Source organism: Solea senegalensis, linkage group LG15, assembly GCF_019176455.1.
Source record: "Solea senegalensis isolate Sse05_10M linkage group LG15, IFAPA_SoseM_1, whole genome shotgun sequence".
NCBI classification, from domain to species: domain Eukaryota; kingdom Metazoa; phylum Chordata; class Actinopteri; order Pleuronectiformes; family Soleidae; genus Solea; species Solea senegalensis.
Window position 1 is genome coordinate 14,925,407 of NC_058035.1, and position 26,832 is coordinate 14,952,238.

The 26,832-nt window shown below is 40.1% G+C and overlaps 2 protein-coding genes across 10 annotated transcripts in view; one reads left to right on the forward strand and one right to left on the reverse strand.

Annotated features, from left to right (window-relative positions):
- LOC122781906 (atlastin-2-like) lies at positions 1-17,149 on the reverse strand. Of its 9 annotated transcripts, none has more exons than XM_044045996.1 (17): positions 17,046-17,149; positions 15,957-15,998; positions 11,186-11,352; positions 10,545-10,760; positions 7,082-7,216; positions 6,866-6,970; positions 6,728-6,778; positions 6,558-6,614; positions 6,237-6,329; positions 5,901-6,039; positions 5,688-5,815; positions 5,327-5,383; positions 4,969-5,040; positions 4,367-4,798; positions 3,324-3,335; positions 2,552-2,905; positions 2,211-2,274 (listed from the first exon to the last, which is right to left on the reverse strand). In XM_044045996.1, exons 1-16 carry the CDS (start codon positions 17,116-17,118, stop codon positions 2,759-2,761), a joined length of 1,926 nt encoding a protein of 641 aa, XP_043901931.1. In that variant the 5' UTR covers positions 17,119-17,149; the 3' UTR covers positions 2,211-2,274; positions 2,552-2,758. The 9 variants fall into 9 exon arrangements, with proteins under 9 accessions (XP_043901934.1, XP_043901933.1, XP_043901935.1 ...); XM_044045995.1 differs by having other exon boundaries at positions 3,324-3,338; XM_044045994.1 differs by having other exon boundaries at positions 2,552-3,338; positions 7,082-7,213.
- LOC122781907 (amine sulfotransferase-like) overlaps positions 16,887-26,832 on the forward strand; it is a 20,272-nt gene continuing 10,326 nt past the window's right edge. Inside the window, exon 1 of the mRNA XM_044046001.1 lies at positions 16,887-17,139. The gene's annotated coding sequence lies outside the window, so the exon portion shown is untranslated. The remainder of the gene's footprint in view (positions 17,140-26,832) is intronic.

The window sequence follows — 26,832 nt, forward strand, 5'->3', positions numbered from 1 at the left end:
TTTTTATTGAAAAATAAATTACCAGAGATCCTTAAAAGTCAGACACACACATCGTCTCTAACCCACTCGACACAGTCAGTTTACTCAGAATCCAAATACGTTTCCATAAACATCAAACCTTTACAGCAGCAACTTACCCTTCTCTAAAAACCAAACCAAACCAACCGCCTGTTAAATTGATCCACTATAAAACATATACAAAGTTCATTTAAATATTGAATCCAACATACATGCCTGATTGTAATCTGTGAACACTGAAAAGAGAAGTGGACGTATGAGACGGCAGCCTGAGGTTAGAGATCCATGTAAAAGACTGATGCAGATGTTAACCGTGCTCATTTAAATCATCCGTAAAGACAAAAAAGAAAATGTGGATGGATTCATCTGCCGGCAGTTAAAGGAATAGTTCAACATTTGGGGGAAACAGGTTTTTACTGACAGCTAAAATCTGTCGCTAAATACAAAGCTATAGCCAGCAGTCAGTTAGCTTAGCACTGCAGAGAGCAGGAGATGAGTGGGTGAGTGTGAATCTCAGCAGAGCAGCTGTAGCTTCATATTCATCCTTCAGAAAGATCAGTTACCATCTCATTTATCTGTCGCCTACATCAATATTTTCCAAAATGTCAAAAATATTCCTTTAAAAAGGAGTTTGATCGAAAAACAAACAAACATTGCTCCTTCCACAAAGGCAAGAATCAAATTTGCAGCTTGCACGTCTTAATATGAGAGTGGATCTGATGGAAGGCAGTGGAGAAGAGAAAATGGCTCCAGGTGAAAACCCTCCCTGAATATGTGAGTATAGTTGGGCTCTAAAAGCTCTTTAGAAAACACTCTAAAAGCTCTTAACTCGCTTAACACTACAACACAGCAGCATGCAGAGGGCACCAAAGGCACCATTTAAAACACGTCAGTCCTTAAATAAAGAGCTAAAGCTCCCCACAAAACTCATCAGTATTATATTCACTACGTATTAAAGGGTGAGGCTGGATGAATACAGAGGTTCTGTCGGGAAGCAACTGGAGCCCAGTCTGATCATACACATGTAATCTGGTTAACACGGCTTTAAAATTTAGTGTCAAAAACTGAACGAATGAAGAGTGAACTGTTGCCGTTTGTCTGAGGAAAAATAACAGTTTACAGTTTTACTTTATTTCCAGCCTCATGTGTTCATTTCAGATTTGTAGGAGACAGATTGATTTATCAGGACGGGACACACTGGAAGTTTAACAGCTTTAAAAAAACACAAAAACAAATCACTAACCAAAGATAATCTGCTTTCACTTCAGTGTAAATCAATAAAATCTACTTCCTGATGATAATAATGATGATGATGATAATAACCTCACCATTAGATGTGTTTAGTCACGTGTGCTTTGTTGGACGCGTTACTTGACAGGCTGAAGAGAGACACGAGTGAAGCTCTGAACTGTGACACACAATGATTACGTCCACAGAAATGTTTTACCTTGCACTGTTGATAACAGCTGTGTCCGTTTTTCCCTGAATTACAGCTCAATCACAGAGTGAGTGCAGTCTAGCAACAGCAAGTGTGTGTGTGTGTGTTCTTGTATGGGTAGTGTTGTGAGGACCAAAAAAACCTACAAACCACGGGGAGCGAGGACATTTTGGCTGGTCCTCACGTTCTGTCACTGCTTAAAGGGTCTTTTTGAAGGTTAAGACTTGGTTTTATGGTTATAATAAGGTTTAGGTTAAGGGGCTAGGGAATGCATTAGGTCTACGAGTGTCCTCACTACGAAACGAGACACAAACGTGCGTGTGTCAACCTGCAGGGTGCATTACATCTATAACAGCGTGGCACACAGACGACAACCTTTGTTCAGGTCCTGTTTTGGCAAAAGACGCCGCTGGCTTCTCCTCTGTGACCTCTCATTGATGTGCAGCTCCTGCTCTCAGGCACTGGGGGGCGGTGAAGAGCAGAATGAGCAGTGAGCCTTACCGGGTCAAGTTGCTCATGTCGAAACGGGGTCAGTGAAGTCATGATGGATGTTTGTGTGAGGGGGACAAACAGTAGAGGATCGGCTTTGGTGTTGAACTAGTTCCAGAGTTCTAGGACTGAACCATTGAGCAAGTGGACAGCGAGGAGGGGGAAGGAGTTGATGAACATGATGAGGAGGATGAAGGAGATGAAGATAGTCAGTGAGTCTTTAGCTTGGTGTGCTGCGGGCCCTGTTCTGTCAAGCTGGCTTTGATTGAGTTAACCACTGTCTGTCTGACGTTGTCTTCCATATAATGTTCGCTTAGTGGCTTCAAAACCTGCAGCAGAGGACAGCGGAGAGGACAGAGGACAGGGGAGATGGAGAGAGGATTTTTGTGTGAGAACAGATCAAGTGAATTCGGTCACAAAACTGTTCATGAAGAAGGAAAAAGAAACTGAAAGAAAAGGGTTGTTAATAAATAAAAATCAATGCAACAAAAAGTGGTGTCGTCCAACATGCTGATAATTGACACACAAAACCAGTCACAACACAACTGAACAAAACCTCTTTAACTGAAAAAAACCCACATTCATCAGAATAATTGGATTTAAAACCGTGTGGGCAAGCTCCACATCCGTGATGATCCTGAGAAGATTGGGAGCCTGTCAGCACTCAGAGGATTATCTGTGTCCACATCCAGAGGTCAAAACGTAAGAATCCAGCATCACCGCTCTTACAAATAAAAGTACTATAAAAGAAGCTAGCAAACTGCAGAGGTTTCAAACGTAAGACAGTCTGTGAATCCGCCAGTCAACAAGCAGCTAGTTAGCCTTCTTGTAGTTATTGTTGTTGTTGTTGAGAAGAGTTAACGCTCTGAGTCCCAGTGTTGTTCCTGATGGGAACGAAGGAAGGAGAGAGGCGGGCCATGGCAGGCGGCTCATGACCGGCTCCAAAAGTTTGGAAAACACCTGAGAAGAGTGGGAAGGACCGCGATAGTTACACAAGGAACAAGACAGACAGACAGACAGAGAGAGAGAGAGAGAGAAACAGACAGACATTTGAAAGTTTGAGCAGAGGACAAAGGGATATGAGACAGATCCAGATGTTCAGGGAGAGTAAAAGAGAAATAAAGAAGATTTAGATGCCAGTAAAGCTGAAGACATAAAATAGATGTTGTGAATAATGGGACATGTGTTTACATGACAATTACTAAAATCATTTAACACCTACATGTTGTGATTGAGTGAGTGCGAGTGGGATCTTGACGTACATAAATAAAAAGAATACTGCCGTGGTGGTAGGAGGAGGACTAACGGAGAGGAAATCAGACAGGATGGATGAGAACAGCAGGAAGAAGTTCAGAGAAACAGGAAGTTGCACTCTCACCTTGCTAAGCATCTGCTGTAAAGCATGGGAGGGTGGAGAGAAACAAAAGCAGAGGAAGGAGGGGAAACATCAGAGAGAAGAAAAGAGGAGTTTGTTACCCCTGAAGAAACTCCAGAAACAAAAACACAAATGCTATTCACACACTGGCTTTGTGTTTGAGTTTCAGTGTGAAGGCAGCGCTGACGTGTGAAAGGAAATGAGTGTTGTTTTGATTCGGTGAGATGGATGATGGGATGCATCAGACAGAAAGATAACGAATACACAAATTCCTGTTTCTCTTCTTTTCCTTACAATTAAAAGCAACAAGTGGAACTTTAAAGGTCAAATGTGTAAAAATGAGTGACATCCAACGATGAGACCACAGTCTGCCACAAACACAGGACTACTCCGTTCACTACTACCTTTCCCGAGCTCGTCTGGGATCTACATGCACCTGGTTAATGTGGGTCACTTTCTCCAGAAATTTAGTTTATAATGACCCAAAACCTGTGTTTGTTCGTACACAGGTATTTATGAGACAGCTCACTGCGAGATGCAGTTACTTGTGTCTCCATGCAACTGAGTCTCCCTCATTTACAGTAGACTTGCATGTTATCCCACTGCTGCATCATTTGATACAGTAGGAAATATACATGTGTTCTGCATGTATTCCGTTTTAACATATTATAACAATTCAAACATGAACTTTTACATGCAAATTTCGTACAAAAAGTGACAGCCCTGATGTAGGTGGAGCCATTCTACGCAGAGTAAGCTTCTGCTTCAAAACGCATAATGTATGTTGTGGCAGCTCAAGCATGAAGAAAAGAACATTTAACGCTAAATTACGTATCAAAGGTTTTTTTTAAAGACTATAAAAATCACGAGGATTTTCATTTTAAAGCCATTATACACTTAAACATACATATTGAATTTCTGCCAACAAACCCTCCTAAAAGGTTACACACTGGACCTTTAAATAAAACCTAACTTTCTAAAACAACAACAACACACACATATGTATGTATATAATATACATGTTGTTATATCTTGGACACACCCACCTGTACCCAGAGAGTCTCAGCCACCTCATCTATCATCGTTCCCACCTCCCGAAACTCTCCAGAATACTTCACGTACGCCCAGGCGCAGAGTGACAGCAGTGCGATGCCCATGACCAGGTTAGCTAGGGAGGCTAAGGTGCTCAGACCGATGAAGCCGGTCACGCCGGACACCACGTAGGTGACGAACATGACCGCAAACAGCGTGGCGGGCGTGCGCGCTGCATAGAAGATGTTTTTGCCATCGTTGTGTTTGGAGAAGTTGGTGTAGGCCTCGTCCAACTCGGATTCCAGTTGGTTCTGGTAGCGCTGGCAAAACTCGTCGCCGCCCATTTTCTTCACAGAGCGGAAGTAACGTACAGAGTGTGTGCGGAACTCTTCGTGGCAGCGCTCCAGGTCGGCCGGGGCAATGTATGGCTTATCCCCACCGCAAATCTGAGTAGAAAAGATGGTTTGTTTTAATGGATGTTTTGAAATGATTACATTTACGGGCTTTCTATTATATTTATGATTTCAATTGTTTTGTGCTTAAATTAATCTATTACTATGTGGTGCAAACACATGATGGCACATAACTGATTATGTAAATATAAACATGCCCTCACCTGCTCCATGCTCTTTCCATACATGTCTTTGGCTCCTGCCACTGCAGTCAAGTTGTTGGCTTCTGCTGTCGCCTGAAAAGATAATTAAAATTCACTTATTAACGACCACAGAAGATAAACCTAAAAGTGAGAACACAATTAAACGTCCTGTATGTAGGATTTAGAAGTTCTATTTACATAGAATAGGAATAGTAATATGTGTATTTGTAAGATTATAATTAGATCCTGTCCCGTGGAATTGGCCAGGACGCATTGGGGGTGGGAGGTAGTTGGTTAATTGCATTAACCACCAGTTGCCACTAAATCCTTCACTCTGAATCTGTTACAAAGGTCCTCCAGAGTTAATACAGACACCAACCTGCAGCATGGACTTGGGGTGAGGCAGCTCCTCACCTTGGTAGATCTTTATGTAAGCCTGCAGGAATATAGAACACAGATTATCACACGAGTGCTTCCTGTGCCATGTTGCCGTTTGGTGTGTCCACGAAAAGTAAAAATTTTTGTTTTGCAAGCTTGTGGTCCGTTCATGATTGTGCTTCCGTTTCAAAGTAAATGGAAACCTTTAAGATTACAGTTGTGTATTGCAACGATCAAATGTTCAGTCAATGGTTTTACACTGAATCTTCATCTTCAAAACTAAATGATGTACTTGCCAGACTGGGCAGCAGTTAACCCATCCATATGAAAATCAATGCATTTAAAGTGTAATCCTGCAGGACCTTAAAGTACTCCAGGAGATCTCTGCAGGTGACTTTATTTCCTCCAATCTCCTTCTCTACCAGTCTCTCTGGGTCCAGGAGGAGTGGCACTAGCTTGGCCAGCTCCCTCTTAAAATCATCATCGATGTCTGAAACATAAAACACACACTAGGATTGTCACATCGACCTTGATTATATAATCATTAGTACATGTGTTTATTCACATTATCTCACCTTTCAGCCTGCCATCAAAGTAAGGGTTGGTGGCCACCTTGAGGCCAGGATGTGGCAGCAGGAAGCAGCCGATGCTGGAGAAGCAGGAGTGGATGTGCTTCCTTACATTTTGCAACTCTTCATGTTGGTTCTGTTTTACCTGTGTCAGCAGATGATGAGGAACTCACACACTGCAAGTATATATTTGTGTTTGTCACAGACTGGCGTGACTGTGCATACACATGTTCTACTAAGCATATTTGAACAAGCAATGACATTAGATTTTAAAAACAGGTGTGGTGCCTGGAGGGGTGTGTGTGTGTGGAACTCACTCTTTTCACTCAAAAAAAAACTCACCTGCAGTCTTTTGTCTAGGAAGTTGTTGCCTCCTTTTAGGCCATAGTTATGCTCATAAGGGTAACTCCAGTCACGAATCAGGAACATCAGCGACTGAAACATGAAAAACAATATCAAAACCACACTGAAAATAATGAGACGTTACTTCATGTCAGGGAGGAAGAGCCAAGATTTGATCTGTTAATTTCAGATGTTCTGACATGATCCGGTCCAATAATATTTCACAATTAGATATTAGCTATTTGCTAACAAAACTATTGACAAAACTGTTGGCAGTACATCAGTACATGTTCAATGGTAAAAGGCAGAAGCAGCCAGTACCTGGAAAGGTTTCAGGTAGATCTCTTCCATTGCCAGGCGACCGTATTCTGTGAAAAGCTACAGAGGAGATTCATATTATAATCAGCAAACAGACAATCAGACTGGAAAAGACTTTGCTTCAGCTTTTTTCCTGTGTAGGAAAAATAACCATAATCAAAAATCACACTGACCTGCAGATGTTGTAGGTCATCCTCCTGTATATTCTGGGAGAGATTGTACACCTGAAACAAATTAAGAAAGACATCATGAGTGTAGATGTTTATTTAAGCTCATGCTGTGAACAGGAACAGCATATTTCGAGGCCTCACCTGTACAGAGCTCGTCATTGTGCTGAGGGCAAACACAGTGGCACAGTCCTTTATTGTGGACTGGCTGTCAAACGCTCCCTGAGTGTCAACGAGGAGTACAGCTACCTGTTGGAATGAAATGGAACCATCAGGGTGTTTGCTTTTAAACGTCACAATGAGACCATAAATTTGAGACAACCACATGTAGCTTGTTAGAGGACTACAATATTTGTCAACCTTGCTGCCATCTGGTTTGTCAACCACAAACACTTCGCTCCAGATCTGAATTCCTGTGGTTTCCCTCTCGCAGCCTCCTCTCCAGGTGAAGCCTGTCAGAGGCTCATCGTCACCTCCAATCCACGAGTGATTCTGCTACACAGTGAGAGGGGAGAGAAGAGCGAGACATAAGAGGAGATGAGCATTATGTGAGACGGTACGAGATGAAATTCACTGGAATACAGAGGGCAGGTGAGAAAGGGTAGTAAAAAAATATACAATATTGACATTTCTCACAAGAGCTGTTTTGTCAGATACATTGAGAAGTAAATGTAGTTTGTTCTTTCCTTCACCATTTGTTGTTTGAGAATGTCTCCAAACCCTGTGTGAAATTTCGTCACACAGAGAACTGAGAACTCAGCTTAATGGTGTTAATTAATCAAGTATGATCATCTTGTTGACCACTTAAAACCAGACAAATGAAAGCTTCAGTTAAAACACCTCACAGTGACCTCATCAGAATCCTCAGCTGACAGATGGTACAAGCTTTCGACCACATACAGGAAATGTATAAGCAAGCCACAAAGGCAAATCCCTCATTTGCAAGCAAAAACACAAGCACTGATTCATAGTGTACAAAGTTTGCATGTGCATTTTCCCTGCACAGCTGACCACAGAGTGAGATAATCATTTACCTACAGTCCAGCAATTCTGCACATAAATACAGTGGCTGTGGAAGTTGTAAATTGCACCACATGTCAATAGCATGTGTAGCTCTGGTCAGCCTTGCATGAGCTGTGTGCTCATGTTCATGCAGCACAACAGCTGTGAGACACCACAGGGTCACACCATTCCTCCGTCTATACTCCACGTCTGTGCTAGAGAGCACATTAGATCAGTGTAAGGTGATCCCTCTCTGCATCTGTGTGTCAGGCTACTCCTAGAAGACCCAAAGGACTAGTTGTTGATATCTTTGATGGACAAAGTTGCTAGGTCATGGCCCTGCACAAAAGTGTGTCTGTGTAAAAACAGTGTGGGTATGTATTGTGAAGTGTACAACTTAACGTTACGCAAAGGGCACTAACTACCATATTTGTGTTGTTATCTGCAATTTTACAGCATAGTTTATAAAATTAAAAGTACTCATTATTATGACACTAATAATAATTAAAATAATACATTTCTAACTGCATTGGTTCTATTTCCGATTATTCACACTGATAGCAGAGTTATTGAAGTGGATACTATTTAGCCCTTTCAGGGTTCCCACTCTTTTCTTGAAATCCTTTTCTACAGTTGTACCTTGCATGTTATTCAAAATCCAATTTCATCCTGCAGCGCAAAAAGCTCAATATAAAACAATGTCATTCAAATAAAAACATTCCTCAAAAAAAAAAGTTCCTCAGGTATTGTAGCTTCTTCACACTCTACTGCATGTTTTCCAGTGTTTTAATTAGAGCTTCCAGCTCTTCCCTATTCTCTGCCACACTTCTACAAAATGAATTTGATTTAGTCACTCATGTGAAGTCCAGTTTTTATTCTGCTCGACCACTGAAAGAAATTCCAAGAAATTCATCCAGCCAGTAACTGTAAACAAAATTTTGGAACTCTGCTTTATGGTTTTGATTGAACTTTGTCATGCTGAGGCAGTGCGCCATGCTGCATTGAGGAGAACCCGTAGGAGTTTTATCAAACATTGCTATTGCACTTTCAGCTTCTATCACCATGATCACAGGGTCAAGGGAGCTCATGTGCCCCACAGCTGGGTCTTCCCTGCAGAGGACTTCCCTGCATATTTTTTTTGCAGGTCACAGCGAGGAAGGAGACACATTCTTTCTTGAGCACCTGCATGTTCACTGGAGTTTCCTGGAGCTTTTCAGATGCCTTCTCTAAAAGCCTGCTTTGGGGCAAATCCGGTGTCCAGCTGTTTGAGTGGCACATGGACTGATTTGTTTTGGAGGTCCAGTTTTAGCAGCTGGACAGGTGTTTTCTCTTGCAGTTTTTCCCAGAATATTCTTTGCTTGTGCATGACCCATAAACTCTATGCATTCATCAAAATATACAACATAGCACTGTGCTATTCTTATATCTTTGACCCATTGCTCTTTGAAATAAGGATCTAGTCCAAAACATATAAGGTACGCTGATTTTGTTGCACCACATGAAATCAGTTTGGCAAGCTCTGTGTCTGGGAACATTTGACTAAAATATCTGAGAAATCAGAGCTAGAGAATGAGTAGTGTGCCTTGGACATCTTGATTGCCTCTCCTGTGTCTTTTGAAGGACTCCTCCTCATGAAAGCTGTCATTGTTTAATTTAATTGTCCAGCAGTCTATGGTCTTGCCCGCATGCATGACTCTTGAGAGCTGAGACACCCATGTCACTTATATCCAAAGACTGCCTGCAATACTTGCAATATTCCCTATGCACATCTCCTGATACCTCTCCTAGCCAGTCCCTGAACTGTGGGTCTTCTTTCCACTCAGTTTTGAATTTGGACTGTCTTCCTGACATTGTCACTTACTCCTGTAAACACAGATTTGAAACTCTCTACTACTGCCCATACTGACTGTTCACACAGCAAATTAATGTTCATACCTTAGCTTTTTCATATCTTTTATATTCTATGTATTATACATACTGTACACGCCGCATCGCACTTTACTGCTTCTTTCACACCTTTGGTTAGATGCTAATTTGCATTTTATTGTTCCAGTACAGTCATTTTAAGTTACTCTAGTACTCAAATAAAAAAACAAAACAAAACAAGATCGATGGCCAATATCTCTCGCTATCACCACAGTATCGTAACAAACCTAAAATATATTTAACAAACATTGTTTGCTAGCTATCTTTTTAGTCTGGCTTTTCTGTAGTGTCGTTTACTATTAGAAATGTATGGTTTATACTTCTATTCCATCTATTTAGTATATACCTTAATTTGCTCTGCTGTATCCATATTTAATTTTTTTTTATAAAAAAAAAATGACATTTTATAATATATAGATATATTATACATGGATTTTATTGTTTTACTATCCAATTAAATTTGTTTATTTATCATCATTGTATTAGTTTTTATCTTTTATTCTCACATTATTCTAACTGCTCATATTTTATTGGTTGGTGTGCATTGGTATAAGTATAATATGAGTTTATTTCCTATGATGTTCTGTTGTTTAATCAAGTCCTTTAGTCAAGCCCTTCGAATTGCATTTCATTTGTTTAAAAGTTGTAAAATAAAGTAGAATTGACTGATTGATTCACACAAGGATTCATTCAAATGCTAACAACATTAAGTATAAGAACTGCCAGCAGTTCAAATTAACATGTAATACTTTTCAATACATTTCTAATTTCAAGGATGCCTTAACTCATGTTTTCCATGACTGGAAAATCATTTTCCAGGTTTTCCAGCAAGCGTGGGAACCCTGCCATTCCCTTATATATCTGAGGTGCATTTTGTAACCACTCATTATCTCACCTGATTGTGCATGTACCGCAGCATGAAGTCCAACAGGAAGGACTTGCCCTTGCGGAAGGCTCCGGCCACAGACACGACCACTACATTCAGGTCCTTCACGTGATCTTGCAGCAGGATCTTCTCCAGCGCTGCAGCATCAAGCTCAAAGCTGTGCTCATCTTCATTGGCAAGGACAATCTGGATGGGATGGGCTTTTTGTTCCTCCTCTGTCACAGCCTAAAGACATGAGTTTTCAATCAGGATTGTCCATGGCAACTTTGCTGACAAGGCAGGTTTCTTAGAGGAGACAGGAACTGAAAATAACAGCAGCCAAGTCTCAGACAGAAGAGCAAGAAAAACACATTCTGTCTGAATGTGAGATGTAGCAGAACAAAGCTAGAAATCAATATACAGATTCAATATAAATAATGATATAATGCTTTAACTTTACTTTTTTATCGCATTTACAAATTTATCGCATAAATACTTCCAACAACTGATCTTGTTCATACCAAATTATTCTTACTTCTTTATTTCTTTTAGAACTGAATCATTGATTTCTAAGCAAAAATGCAAAAAGGTTGTCTAAACTAAGTTTATGTCTGGTTAAAAACACATGTGTTGACAGAACAACAGTGACAAAAAGCACATCAACACTTTACCTCATCTTCATGAATCCCTTCGTCTGGTGAGGGGGTGAGGCTGGCATTTTTGCTTAATTTTGAGGCCATGGTCCTGGGAAGCAATTCATCCTCCAGTTCTTCTGTCTTGGCTAAAGGAGGCTTCTGCTTCTGTTGGAAAATGGGGACATCTTCCACACCACTCAAGCCTTTGAATAAGAAAAACAAAGCAAGAGAGAGAAAGATAGAATTACACTTGGTTAGATAACGACATACTGCATGTGCAGACTATGGGTGTGAAGTGAGAGAAGAGAGAAGAATGCGAAGGCAGGACTATGTGGCATGATTCATTCCAAGTTTGTTTCTGTGAGAGATAGAAAATATCTAGAATTGAAGATTAAGTGAAGTGTCTTATATGGGTCAAATTCCATATCTTTCCACCAGTCTGTACTGCTCTCCACTCTGTTCTGCCCATCTGGGTCAAGCTTGAAAATAGCCTTGTTCTCAAAATCACAAAAGGGAAATAAATGACACGAGGACGTCACAAAGACAGCGTTCTCTCTTCACTAATGTGGATGTTTCTGTGGATCTTAAAACTTAACCATTCCCCTGAACCCCTTCCTCATGTCACTCAGTAGATTGATATGACTTTATTGCAACTAAATTGGACTTTAAACTGTAGGTCTGTGTGAAATCATACTAAATTGAATTTCTCAAAGTCAGACTAACACAACCAAAAAATATGATTGGGAGTTGAGCTACTACTACCTTCAGTGCACCCAGTCCAACTCAAGCTGGCCTGAGTGCACCGCACATGCACCCAGTTCCCAATCCCCAGCTAATACCCAGAAATAAACTGGTACACAGAAGACAAACGCAACAAAAAAAATGGTGAAATTCAGCCCATTAAATTTTTTTTAACCGATAAGGAGATTTAATGCTCTGCTGCTGAGAGTATTCTGGCTGGGAACATCACAACCTGGTATTGAAGCTGCTCAACTAAGCAGTTAAAATCTCCCTTTACAGGTAATAGAAAGGGCTGGTGCCATCTAAAAATGACACTCCCTAACATATAAACTCCACCATTTACCTCACACTGAACAGGTAAGACAACAAGTATTAAGCATTGCTCATTCAAATATTTAAGTGATTAGGCATTCAGCTGCAGTAAGTAGTGATACCTGCGTCTCATGACATTCACCACTGCCTAAGTAATTAATGAGAAACATGTTGTTTGGCTAATAACAAAGCTAATACCAAGTCGCCGGTTGAGCTTGCGGCTGTGATGTTAGACCCCGCACTTAAAATAGGTGGAATAATTGGGAAGCCCTAACAGGTAAAACTGTTCAGGTTTCACAAGCCCATTTAACAGGTAAGATAACATCTGTTACCACTTGTCAACTCAAATATTTCACAACTCTCACAAACTGATCTGAGTCAATGGGAAACACAGAGGTTGGCAGAATGTGGCTAATATAACAGAGTGCTCACATACACAGCCTTCTACATTCACAGGTTAAAATCCATCAAATGTGGTGATGCATTGCTCCAGTCAAGTGGTTATACTACAATTTATTCTGATGCAACCTTCATTCAACTTTATTTTCATTTTCTAAAATCAAAATCCTGCCAAACTGCAGTGGTCTTTAAATGTCATCTGACCAACACATTATGGTCCACAACACACAGACTTTGGGTTGGTCTGAATCATGCATTCCTATGAGGGAGAAGAACCAACAAACTGACATTAACACATCAGTGTAGGTGCAACTACAGTGTGTTGAATCACAAATGCAGCATATTCATGGGAGGAATGCAATGGATGGAATGAAAGGATTTTCACAATCAAATTACATTTTGTGCCTTTGGCAAATGTGAAACATAATGAGAGTCAGGTGGTTCTTCCAATCACCCAAGTATTTTTTGAAAATCCCTGCACTTTTCCAAACTGTCAAACAATCCCTTCCCTGATTATTATGTGCAACAAACAAACTGGCATGCCAGATGGATTTTGGAATGGATTGTTGAAAAAACAGGGCACTTACTTCGTATTCTTGCTAAAGCGGGCAACTACTGTACCGCAGTAACATTCAAAGGTCAGCCTGGATTTGCTACAAATTTCATAACAGATAGCCATGCTGTACTACTGTGTGAGGGGCTGCTGTGAGCACAGGGCAGTTACAGTAATTGGCACTGCAAACAAATTAGCTCTGCATATTTCCTCAATCGGTGGCAGTGTTGTTCCCAACAAAACCAAAGCAGCACTTGACAGAATGAAGTGGCACAGACTGCAGCCATAGGAGACACACAAAGACATTATTCTACTGGGACTGCAAGGAGTCTGTGCTGCAGTAGAACATGCATGTGTGTCTGTGTAAAAACGCCAACATGGAAGGATGCATAACAGACAGTGAAAAACCATATGCTTTGTACACATGTGCACTCACTATTACACTCACACTTCATGAAAAAGTGGCTGAAGCCTCCTACAAAGACCTGAGATTTTAGCAATCTTATAAGTTTACTGCAAGCCACACCATGTGACACGGATGAAATAAACTTAGGACATCAAGTTTGATATATGCAGACTGTGAGACAACTGAAGCTACAACGCATGTCAACAACATCTGTGAAGCTGCCAGAGTAAAACGTCACCAGCAAGTGCAACATCAGCGTGCGTTGTCCGTCTATGCCGATAAACGATGAAGCAAAACATGAAGCATCTCTGGCTCATACTACAGTATGAAGTAAGACTACCATTTTGGGGACGTGACCAAAGATACTGCCGCGTTTAGTTATCTTTTGCGTGAGACAGCCCAAAATCACACTGTGTGTAGTCGTCTTGATGCTCTGTCCCACTCAACTTGCAGAGAATGAGGACAAAACTATAATTAGCCACCTTACTTTTTATGTCACGGAGGAACTGAGCACATGTCCATACACAAGCACATGCGTTACCCTGAGAAGAGTGTGTAAAACATCATCATCAAAGTGTCACATGTAAACATAACTGTTTTCAGTATTGCATCTCTTCCAGTTCTGATAGGCACCTATATTTAACTATGCATTGCATAATGGCAAGAACAGTGTATGTCTGTGCAAGCCAACCTTCATTTCAACAGTGCCCCACATCAGCTCTCCCTTCATAGGACTCCTGCACTACTGAGGTCAATTTTGATAAGGCCAAAGTTCACTTTAAATAGCTCTCTAAGAACAAGAGGTTTCTCATTTTAAAAAGGTAATTTACTTGCATTTTCTGTGGCATTAGTGTAGAAATTTAGAAATTCACAAATCCCTGGGACTAAAGTTGCATCACATGCACCTGACAGGGACTGAAAGATAACAAGACTGCAGAGACTGAGTCAATGAAACAGAATTGGGCATCCACTGGAGCTAATTAAGATACAAACACAGTGTCTTCTCTGCACACCAGCACCAAAGGACAACCTGATTCTGCCTCTCTGGACTTTAATCGACAAGGGCAAATGTTGATTTTCTGCCAGCACACCAGTGAGGACAAAGTGCAGATTAAGAGCTGCTGCAGTTAGTGAATTCTGTTGCCACAGAGTCAGGTTGCTTGTATAAAAGTAGACATAAGGATTAAGATGATAAAAAGACTGCATATTAGTGATGAGACCTGGGGCTGGTTGCACCACCTCAAGTGTTTACTAACCTTAGTAACAGCATAAGTGTTTATCAGTCTATCCTAAAATAAAATGGGTTGCACCACTTTCACTAGCAATTGCATAGAGCTAAGTAATTGCTTAATAATTACATCTACTCCATTGGTGGTGTAGGTCTAGCATAACCTAGCTAGCTGCCAGCAGAACAACACCTTCATCTCTTCAAGTTTGAATTTCACTGAGATATTTTGCAGCACCATTTTGTCACGTGAGACATGACAACTTTCCTCTGGGTTCAAAATGTTTACTTAAAAACTTGAAAGTAAATTACAATGTCTGACGCATGGTAAAAAGACTGTGTTGCTTCCACAAAACGAAAATTAAACCATTGCATCAAGTATCTACTGAAGAAATGTCACTGCTGTGGCTGGTAATTATGTTTATGGGATGTTGACGAGGATTTCAATTGACCGTCACTGTTTACATTCTGCTCAGCTTGTTGTCGTCACTTCATGAGACTAGAAAATACTTGCACATTTACTAGCTAAGGGATTGCTTAAGTTGGTCTGGTGTAAACAGCTAGTAATTCCCACAGCTTTAGTAGTTGTTTAGCAATTACTAAATTCAGGATTTAGTCAAGACTTATGCCAAAGTGGCACAAGCCCACCCTGAAGTCTATCCATCTATCTTGTTTAACCTATTGTACACCACCCCTTTTTCAGGGTCCACACATTTGGTTAGTCATCACATAACATTTTAATTATCAAAGCTGTTGCCAATTGCCATAACTTTCAGTAAACTGACTACTCATTTAACTACACATTTTACTAACCATGCTTTGCATTTTAGAGATAGATAAGAGACCTGAAGGATGTTGTGTCCGCATGCTTTTACACACCGACACAGTGTGAGAGGAGGCAGTGGCTCTGATCAGCTCAGGTGGTTAATTATGGAGGGTGATCCATATGGGTATTTCTATGACCAGTGCTGATGATGCTGTGTTTTCTGTAAATTAGGGCAGCTGTTGGCTAATCTATCAAGCACCCCCACCCCGATGTTTGGTCTGTTTTCTTTTTAACTCCATCTGATAAAATATAACAGAAAATGTTAAATCGTTAAAAATAACAAGTGACTGGCAGATACAAGACTGCTTCAGTTAAAATTAATAAATACAATTAAACAACACTTACTGATTTCTCTTTCCAATCTGTGTTGTGTGTCTACACCACAAACTATTAAAAAAAACAATAAAAAAAATGCTTTATTGCACTTTAGTACACATTTTTAAAAAGGTGTAAACTTTCAGATTAATCAAATAATTCTCACACAATACTGATTTGAATTGGGCAACCTATTACCCAATCTACATCTGCACAATTCGACACACACATGCACTATTATAATGTGTCTGGTTATGGAGCTGCTGGGAAAAGTGTGCCAACCGTTTGTGTTCTGTACACTATATTGTAGTTGGTTTGTTGTGTTTTTTGTTTGTTTGTTTGTTTTTACAGTTACGCAGTAACTGACTGCAGCAACTGACACTGTGACGGGGGGACATGAGCAGCAGCCCTGGAAGAACCCCCCAATTCCCGCGCTACTGTAAATGCATCTAGTTCTACGCAGAGGACGAAATTAGTTTCGCAACTACGTTTCAACCGAACAGACTAATAATATGATATTTAAAAATACATTGGCGGGGAGAGGAGATCAACTTGTGTTGTGTGAGGACGGAGAGGCCCCAACAGGAAACATGTGCCTTACAAACGACAATTCAGAGACGTACCAGTTCACTGGTCAATGCAGAGACTTCAGGTGAAAGACCGGCCAGCTGCTGGTCCACTGTGGGCCAGGTGAAAGTGACGGCTCGGACAAATGAGCCGACAGGTGTCGCGGTCGCGTTTTGAAACCGGGTGAAAGGCGGGTTATCTTTCAGCCCGACTTAGACAGAGTAAGCGTGTTTGCACAAAGTGTCCACACACGGAACGCCACGACTTTGACTGTGTGATAACCCCTTTGGTTAATTTGTAAACGACATGGGAAACATTCATGGTGTTCGAAAGGATAATGAACTTAGTATGAACTCACTGTGGAGCCACATGAGGCAGAACACACTGCGGGTGTCCGACTGAAAACACAACACCACACTGACTAACGGAAAAGCGAGAGTTTGCCGAAAACAACGTCGACAGCAACAGAGTCACTGTGTTCTTCAGCCCTTATCTGCTTCGCTTCGCGCGTATAACAAACACATACTTGTCAAAAAAATAACAACAGTTTACCTTCGTCAACCATTCGGTTTTTGTGACTCGGCTTGAAGTGATTTCTGCTCCTCAACCGTCTCACCTCCGCCATCTTGGACGACTGGAATCTAACGTGAGTGACGTCACAGCACCTCCTTTCTTCTCACGCTGAAGTTCACGCTGAAGCGCAGCTGGCTGTACTGCGAAACACACGGTGCAAGTAATGTTTGTTTCTTTTTCTGTTCCTATATGATGTAGGTCAATATCTGTCCTCTGTTGCTGGATTCATACACCCACATAAATATGTATGGCAGGGGTAGGTGTTGTATGTAAACACAAATAATATGTGGCAATTGAAAGTATTGGAGTTTTTAAAAAAGAAAATGCATTACATTCTATCTAGATGATGATGATCATGATAATAATAAATGAAATAATACTACTAGTCATACTTCTACAACTACTATTACTACTAAGCAGTCTTATATAAAGTACCTGCATACTTGGGGAAAAAGTACAAATATTTTAGCAGATAATTACTTTGCTAAAAGTTGAAGTCACCTTTTTATTGCATTACGTAAGTAAAAGTCTTAAAGTATATGACATGTACTGTACATAAGTTTTAGAAGTAAAAGTATTAAACAATTCAGGAGTAATTATTGAGCTCAGTGTCTTTCAACGTGAAGGTTGTGGGTTCAATTCCTGGCTCTGCTAGTCTATATGTGTCCTTGAGCAAGACACTTAACTCCATGCATGCCGAAGCGTGTGAATGGGTGAATGGCAAAACTCTAGTGTAAAGCAGCTCATCAAGACTAGAAAAGCTCTATCTAAATACAGACCATTACCAACTCTTCTTCTTCTGATTTTATTTGGTAGTAATGAGTAACAAAGATAGTTAGAGGAAATAGTAGTGGAGTAAAAGTAAAACCTGCAAGAAATATAAATAACAATGCAAGATACATGAAGTACAGGAACTAAGTATGTGTACGTTTTTACATTACAGCACTACTACTAAGAAATATTAATCGTCAGCATCATCACCATAACGATAATGTTTTGCTGTCTTATTCTCTCAAAAATACTTACTAATAGGAGAGTTGTAGTATTTTATATATGATACTATTTGCTGAATATGAAACATATATTATAAAATCCCAGATGATGAAGCTGATGTCTTCAATAAAGGCATCATGAGGCTGACATTTGTGATTTTGGTGTGATTTTTCTTCTGGTTCCAGAAGTAAATTTAGAGCCCTATACACATAGAGTCAACAGCTTTTTGCCTACTTGCAAGACCATTATAATACTCCACCAATGGGCTCCTGATACAGATTAAAAACATGCAGGTTCCTTGAGTGAGCTCCTCCACCTTCTTCCATACACTATAACAGATGAGGGGAGTGAAGCTCAGCAGAGGAAAAAGGTCAAGGCACACTCAGAGAAGGAGCATGTTCATGTTTGAAGGGATGACAGTTGGAAAATAATTGGTTTTTCAAGTGAGGTGGGGGAATGGAGACCCGCCGCCGTGTTAATCTGTGTCACTGCTCTTCTATTCTTAGCTGGTCCCGTCGGATGGCAGAAATATGAGATACACATGTGATGACAAGGCCTGATAAATTTAGAGAGGGTCAGCAAACAGGAACAGAACCCCCACACCAGCACTGAGGTCCAGACATTTGGACTGTATGTATGTACATAAAGTGTATGTGTGTGTGGTATGGAGGAGCTGTTCCGGATTGCAAAGTATTTCTGGAGGAAGCATTTCCACGTGTCCTCATTCCATTGTCCTCAATAGTTTTCTCTCGCGTCAGAAGTCGTCTCACATTCAACCCCAGTTCACTGGACTTTGTGTGGCAGCCAGATGGATTTCACCTCACTTGCACTGTGCATTTATTTTAGCTCAGGAAATGTTGGAAACTTGGGAGAGGGCTCCCTCTATTGGCCACAACCTAAAAACACATTTACCAAAGAAAAAGCATGTGTATAAATGATTGAAATAATAAAATGCTAAATCCTACAAGAGCTCAAATCTAAATCCTTTTTAGGGTCACTCCACTCACTTATCCAGAAACCAGATAAAAATTGACTGAAGAAATGTTCAAAGTCTAATGTAGTTTTTATCTTTCTGAATTCTAAAAATCAGTTTATATATATATATATATATATATATATATATATATATATATATATATATATATATATATATATATATATATATATATATATATATATATACATATGAACTGATTTTTAGAATTCATATACATATATATGATTGTTCACATTTTAGCATTATACTTTACATCCGTCTGCATTGTCATTATTTTCTTCCCACAGTCCTAAAACATGTAGATTTGGGGTCTAGGCAAACTGGACACTCTAAATTGACCATAAGTGTGAGTGTGAGAATGGTTGTTTTTCTACATGTGTCTCTGCGAGGGTCTGGCCACCTGTCCAGGGTTTTATTCCAGCCTTTCGCTCTATGTCAGCTGAGATTGGCACCGTGTGACCCTCACATGGAGGATAAAGCAGTAGAAGATGAATGAATGAAAACTTTTTATCATTGTATCATAGTCCTCCACATGATGGCAGTGTAGACCAGGTGTAGTTTTGTGCCGCTGGAGGCCGATCTCAGTTCGAATCCACAATAATTACGACATTATTACGACTATGCGACAATTATGCTTTTTCATTATTGTGGCTATTTGTTAAATCTTATGTAAATGTACAGTATGTTTATTTCTCCGTTGCGCTTTCACCTTACCAGGGCCCTAAATATTAATTGTGAAAACTTTCTTTTCTTGACACTGAGGTCTATAAGCTCTATAAGACAATAACTAATTAATTAAATCAACATTTCATCAACACACGAACAAGGTCATAGATTTAGAGAAAGTCTTTCATGCTGACATTGTTACATTCTCTTGTCTTGTCACTGCCATGCATTTGCTTAAACTTTAGTTATATAGAATAGAAGCACTGATTAATTTCTGGTTTGTTTGATGATTATAAACCTAATAGGCTTCTAGGCTTTTTCTTTTGGAAGCTGTCAACTCTGTTGTCAGAATTCACAGATGCTCTAAGTGACAGCATTTCACACAGAATGAAAAAAATCCTGAAAGAAAAGGCCAAAACAACAACCTCCTTCGTCCTGTGGCCTTGGACAGAAGATAGACTTTTAATTTGTTTAGGGCAAATTCATTGCTGCATTACAATGATTGCTTTTTTTCACTATTTGCATTTAATTCATCCCATAAATTAGGTGCTGCATACTATATATCACTTAGCCTTACTTTTAAAGCTTCAAGCAGATGAAGAGTTTAACGTGTATATCAAATACTAAGGATTTATAAAAGTATTTTAATTCTGCTAAATATTTGCATTTTAACATAATAAACATTTTCTACATCAAGGATGTGTGTAGAAGGTGAATTGATTCATTTTTATTGCAATTTTCTTACCATTTAATGTAAATTAAACAACACAACGTGCATTACATTAACAATCAGAAACATAATTAATGATGATGAAGTCATTTATAATACCTGGTCCGGCTGTCTGTGGATCGTTTTGTACAAGCAAAATGCTCCAGTGATGACACAAAAATGCCCTTGAGACTGGACATAGATGTCAACTAAATAATTAATATAGATACACTAATGTTTTTTCAGTGGGAGCTAACACTGACATCATGTGTACTGTCACTGTCTTCATCCAGGATTAACAATTTATCTTCTTCTCCTCCCCCTCTGGGGTTTAACAGCAGCCGACATCTGTGTTAATCTACTTTCTCCTTCTTTAAAACCTTGATTAAAAACACTCTGAACAGAGTGAATAAGATTTTCCTTTGGAGTAAAACATACATGGACTAAAGAGACTAAAGTCATTTTTGGGGATGTTTATTTAAACATTATATTTATTGTAAAATTTCTTATGCAGCATGAACACAATTAGAATAAAGGTGGTAAATGACAAAACAGTTTCTGCATTATTAAGCATAATTACTGTGGTGAAACTTATGTAACAGCAAACTTATCAAGACTTCTTTAATTGCTCAGAGAAGAACTGGAATCCTTCCGCTCGTGCTGAAAGTTGGCACGTCGGAATATTGTTCAGGAAGAAAATAGGTTATATGAATCACACTTTCTTCTGTATTGCCTCCATTATGATGAAAAGAGATCACAAACACTGAATGAAATGTGTCTCTGAAAATCCAAAAACGTTCTAGTGCACTGATGTTGACAAAATGGAGTGGTTAATTGACTTTTAATGCCTATAAGTTTGCTATCAATGGGTCTAAAGCCCATGATACTGTGATCATCACCCAAGTATGTTCCCATTAAATTTAGGTAAGAATCCGTTGATGACATCAATATCAAGAAATCTCTATTTCTTATAATGGGCAAAACTGTAAAAGAAATAAAATGTATGTCTGTCAAAACGCATTGGCTTTGAACAAACAAAAAGATACTGTATGTGTATGTAGGATCTGACATGCTACCAACAAGTCTGGATCTAATGCAGATTATGAATTCCCATTCCCATTCTTACGCAAGCATTCCCATGCTTGCGTAAGAAGGTAAAAGCTATAAGCAGGTAAAGTTCTACACAGATACAGAGAGTCTTCTGGATCCAGTGGATCAATTTCAGGTGCCAACATGTAAAATGCAGGTGACGACTGTTGTAACACGAAGGTGCTGTACACCCTGGACAGGTGGCCAGTCCATCACAGGGACACAGAGACAACCATTCACTCTCACACTCACACCTATGGTCAATTTAAAGTGTCCAGTTTGTCTAATCCCCAAATCTGCATGTTTATGGACTGTGGGACTGTGGAAGGAAACTGGACAACCCAGAGAAAACAGAAAAATGTTTTTGTCAAAAAATTCACAAAATTACATTTCTAAGAACTTTTCTAATTAGAAGAAGTTTATATTAAGTCGAATTTTGATGACGTTAATGTGAAAATAGTTGTAGCTTCAATTATTACAAATATATATAGAGCTGTACAAGGCACATTCTTTCCTTTTGAACTGCAGTGGAGTCCAAGTGTAAACTTTCCACTACTAGAGAAGTTCACGTGGAAGTATTTTTCATCTGATAAACTTAGGCACAGCCTAATCCATCCATCACAAGTCTTTGAACATGTCACTGCGTTGCCTCTACTCACCAACAGATTTACCCCCCATGCTCCAGCAACTCCTCCATACAGTTTGGTCAGGTTGCAGGATCAACAGCATTGTTGCAAGGTTGTCATGGTGTATGATTGTTGAGCATCATGTCACGCGCCCTGTCACAGCTGGGCATCTCTCCGATCCTGCGGCACAGCCCGTGGTCGCCATGACGTTTTCCTTGGCAACCACAAGAGGCTGGCAAAGATGGGGGAGCTGGTGGTGGTGGTTTCAACTCATGTGAGAAGCATCTGCACACTCATATATCTAAAACTCATTTAACTAAAAGCGTTTACACTTACTGAATAATAGCAGTAATACTACAGAACAGTACAGTATTTTACATATAACTACACTGCATAACAGTTGGCACATTTTTTAGTGCCTGCAGCCGCAAGGCATACTAGTCAGAACTCCCTAGAGTTCTCACTAGAATGCATTGCGCTGCAAGCATCTCTTGTAATCCTACTGGCATTTATTCCGCTTCCTCTTATTCTCGCGTCCTCCCGTTTTTCGGCGCGCGATTCCTCTCGCAGGTTTGAGAAAACCCCAACACATGTTATATCAAAACGTGCTGGTGTGCTATGACTTTTCTAAGCGTTTCGAGTAACCATGGCGACTAAAATCGCAAAAAAACTGCAAAGAATTCCCACTCACACATGAATGGGAAACAGAGGGGCTCTCTCTCTTCCTCTCTTTTAAAGGGTGATTCCACCAAAATACCACTCAATCCTTTAATCCTTTACCAGCAAAATTCCTGCACCCGACGACACATGCCGCAAGAACTGCATGCATGCTCGAAATTTTGGCACGGAATTGCCGATCTAGTTTGTAGCTGTTGTTGATATTATTCTGCCACTGTTTGGTCTTTGTGAACGCAAACAGTGTAACATTATTCGTATGTTGTGTCCTTCATGTGTCACATATATCCATGCTGGTGAACAGCCCAGTTTTCTGAGCAGCAGGATTCACTTCTGAAACTTGCAGTCTTAATTAGCATAATGTTGCTGTTGCCTCCGTCTGTCTTAACATAAAACCACCAGGCGACGCAAGGTGGAATGAAGTATATCATAGTCGTTCCCAAAGACTGGGTAGAGACCCACCGGTGAGTTGTGGGAAAGAAAATATTAATGAAAATGTGCAGAAAATGAAGTAGTTATATGTTGATCAAACATTTATCACTCGAAAATGGCTGGTTTATCTATTTAAAAATGATATTTGTTTCAGAAACATTATATTATGCAATACTTGGCTCTTTAAATTGTGAAATGGATCATCATGTTTTTTGTCATCTGAAAAGCGGCTCCCCAAAACATACTGTATGTGATTATGTAATATATCAACCTGTAGATAGTAAGTGTCACATTGTTTACTGTCAAACTTCAGATTTACATTTCACATACAGTTGCATGAACATGTATAGCATCGAAAAGAGTTGGTAAACTAGGACCCAGGCCCCTCCAGGATGGCGGCATCTCCAGGGCCTCGCGCTCTAAGGAGCAGGAAAAAAGCCATGAGAGGAGAGTTTGCTAACACACCAGCAGGGAGTGTCATCACTCTCTCCACACTTCTGCTGTCAGCGCTATTGTTTCAGCGACATTACTCACTCAAAAGGTCCTGGGGGGAGAGACAGGACAGCGAGCGGACTCTACACAGCCTTTAAAGAATGTGGTCCCGACCAGATGAACAGACATAGTAAAGCAATTAAAGCAAACTGAAAAAAACAAATACTGAGATGTGAATTGATGTGATTATCTGAGCACTGTATTATCCCCCCCGAAGTGAAATGTGTGAAAGTAAATTAAGTCTATTAGTAGTTAGTTGGCTCTCACTAATTTATGATCAGTAGGTTGGATAATGTGACATTGTTTACTGTCCAACAGTCAATAACACCACCCAAACAATAAAAAACCTGACTGAAACCTGACTGAGAGTCAACAATGCATTGTTCCAAGGCCGTTTTTTTCATCACTTACTCCAGTTGCCTGCAGCTAAGAGTAAGCTAAGAGAGAGAGAGAGAGAGAGAGAGAGAGAGAGAGAGAGGAAGAGCTGTCTGCTCACGGCAGTACAGCTCCACCACCTTGCCCTCTTTCTGGCTGCAGCTTTGTGCACCATCAAAGGCCCTGAGCAAAGAGACATGAGCCTTAATTGTTGTGCTTTATCAGGGGAATAAAGGCAGGATGGGCATCAATTTAGAACGCCTTTATTAGACTACAAAGTGTGACAGACTGACGGAGAGATAATTGGCAGAGAGGGGAAAGGAAGATGGGACGGAAAAGGAGAAAGACAGAGCAATGCGAAGGAGATAGGGATGTGAATGGAAGTGTGTTTGATCAGGCAGTTATGCAGCAGAGAGGAGCACAAGACTCATAGGACAATGAAGTAACAATAAACCAGATGAGTTCAAGCCATGCAGCCTTTTTTGCATGAAAACATTAACAGTCTCTTCAGTCAGAGTAAAAAACAAAAACAACAGCAAATACACCAAAGAACAAATAAAACAAACAAAAAAATAAAAAAAATTCAGTTTTTAAAATTGTTGCATGCAGTAAGTCTTTTACTGCCTGTTTCTGCAATGTCATCCAACACGTGACGTAACATAAAGTTTCAGTGTTGAGTCAAGCATATGTATGTCAGTATGAACTGTTAGTCAACCTTCTCACATGCCACAGCTTGTTAATGTGACAGGATAATGTTGGCCTTCTTCTGTCACATCTAAAATAATGTGTTTGTCTGATTGTACTGAGGCAAAATGAGGACTGTAAAACTAAAGCTGAGCCTAATTCCCAATCTGTCCTCGGCACAACATGCAAATGACATAATTGTTTGTTTTTTTCCCTGTCCTGTACAGACGTAGGATGGGATCACAGAAAGAAAACTGTCAAATATCGATTTTATTCTTCTCTATTCTGTCCTGCTTCCGAAGATCATGTTTTTATTGTCAGGTTCACTCTCTATGTAACACTGTCATTCCCGCAAATCGCACACACTCATCATTTCTGAGTTCACACACTGATGGTGCAGCCCGAGCCCCCGTTCCTCTCCTCTGCTCTCCATCGCTGACATGAATATATGAGTGTTTTTATGTGCTCACTGAAAAGGCATTGCTGAGTTAAGTGGCCTTGTTGTATTCTGCCTGGGCTCTAACGGCTTCCAGGGGGTGTGTAGATGTGAGGGGTGCTGATAGTGGTGGTGGTGGGGGTGGATGAAGGAGAGGCCTGCAGCACCATGCCTAATCAGGCTTTCTCACCAGGGTCAAGACTTTCTGTCTGGGTCCACGGTGCTCCCTGCCACCGTGGACTCGTCCATTCAGGCGCACAATGTCCCTGTCAGTCCCGACAACACTTCCTGCCTCTGCTGGCTCCAGCCCTTGCAGGGATACACAATATTTCACAGCTCCCAACAATGGCCTGTCTGCCTGCACCCACCATATGGTTACTATGGGCCACAATATTGACACACATCACTAATTATTCAAAGAGCTCAGAGAGTGTGAGAGGGAGCCGAGGAGGAGGCTGAGTGAGGTGTCTGCCTGTCCATTTCCCCTCGGTAATATAACGTCACATTACACTCTGAATAAAATTTGACAATATAAAGCAAAAATTTACTCTTTTTTTTTGCATACTTACTCAGCATATTCCACCAGATCATACATTATAGGTTAAAAAAAACACACAAGACAAGTTTCAACATGATTTGCGTAAGAGGATGTGATTCATATTGACATTGCTCTGTGTGAAGCGGAGGACATCTGGCTGCAGTCTGAGGGCATCTCACTCACCTCTGTCAAACATATGTCTGTAATATTCCCACAGGAGCTTCCTCATGGGACATCAAATAATGTAACACAGTAAAAAGACATGATCTTTGACCACTGCAGATAGAGCTTCCTGTTGCTATAGGGAATTGCACTGGGACAATATTGTCTGTATCATAATAGTTTTTAAACTATAAAATATGTATCTTGATGAGTCCGACCCACTGTATGTCCCGTCCTGTATGTTCCAACAGGCGGTAAAACCCAAATACAATTTAGTTTGCTGCATCCTCTTCCCTAGAAAGTTTGCTAATTATCTGATGTCTGATCTACTGTGAAATTGTTTTCTGATTGTTTAATTGAGCTTCAGTTGCTGTTCCAGTGTGTTATTATGGTTTACCTAATGTTGAATATTATCTTTGAAACACACTACATTAAATCCCTTTTCCCCATCACGGCCTTGGCAGGAGGGAAACTTATTTTGACAATCATCAAACTGAATGTTGTTTTTTCTAATCTTTAAATAAGTCCTTGATCCAGCTGACAATCTCTGCATTTCTCCATTTTGCGGTCATCAAGCAGCATTGTTAAATAATAATGATTATTACTGAAGTGTGCAATAACGAAGGCTTTGCTAAACACTAATGCCAGCTTTAGCACAGAATGTTTTGTAAAACGATGCAATAGATGTGAAATTATTTCAACAAATAAATCAAAACTGCTATTACAAAATTTCTCAAAAATCATCCGATTGACATGATTGTGATATCAACACAAAATATTTACTACAATATAAAGCAATTTTCCAAAAATAGACTTAGAATGACTACAACTCTATATTTTTCCCTTTTACGGTGTTAAAATGAAAGGTGTATTAAATGGTACTGAAGGTGTT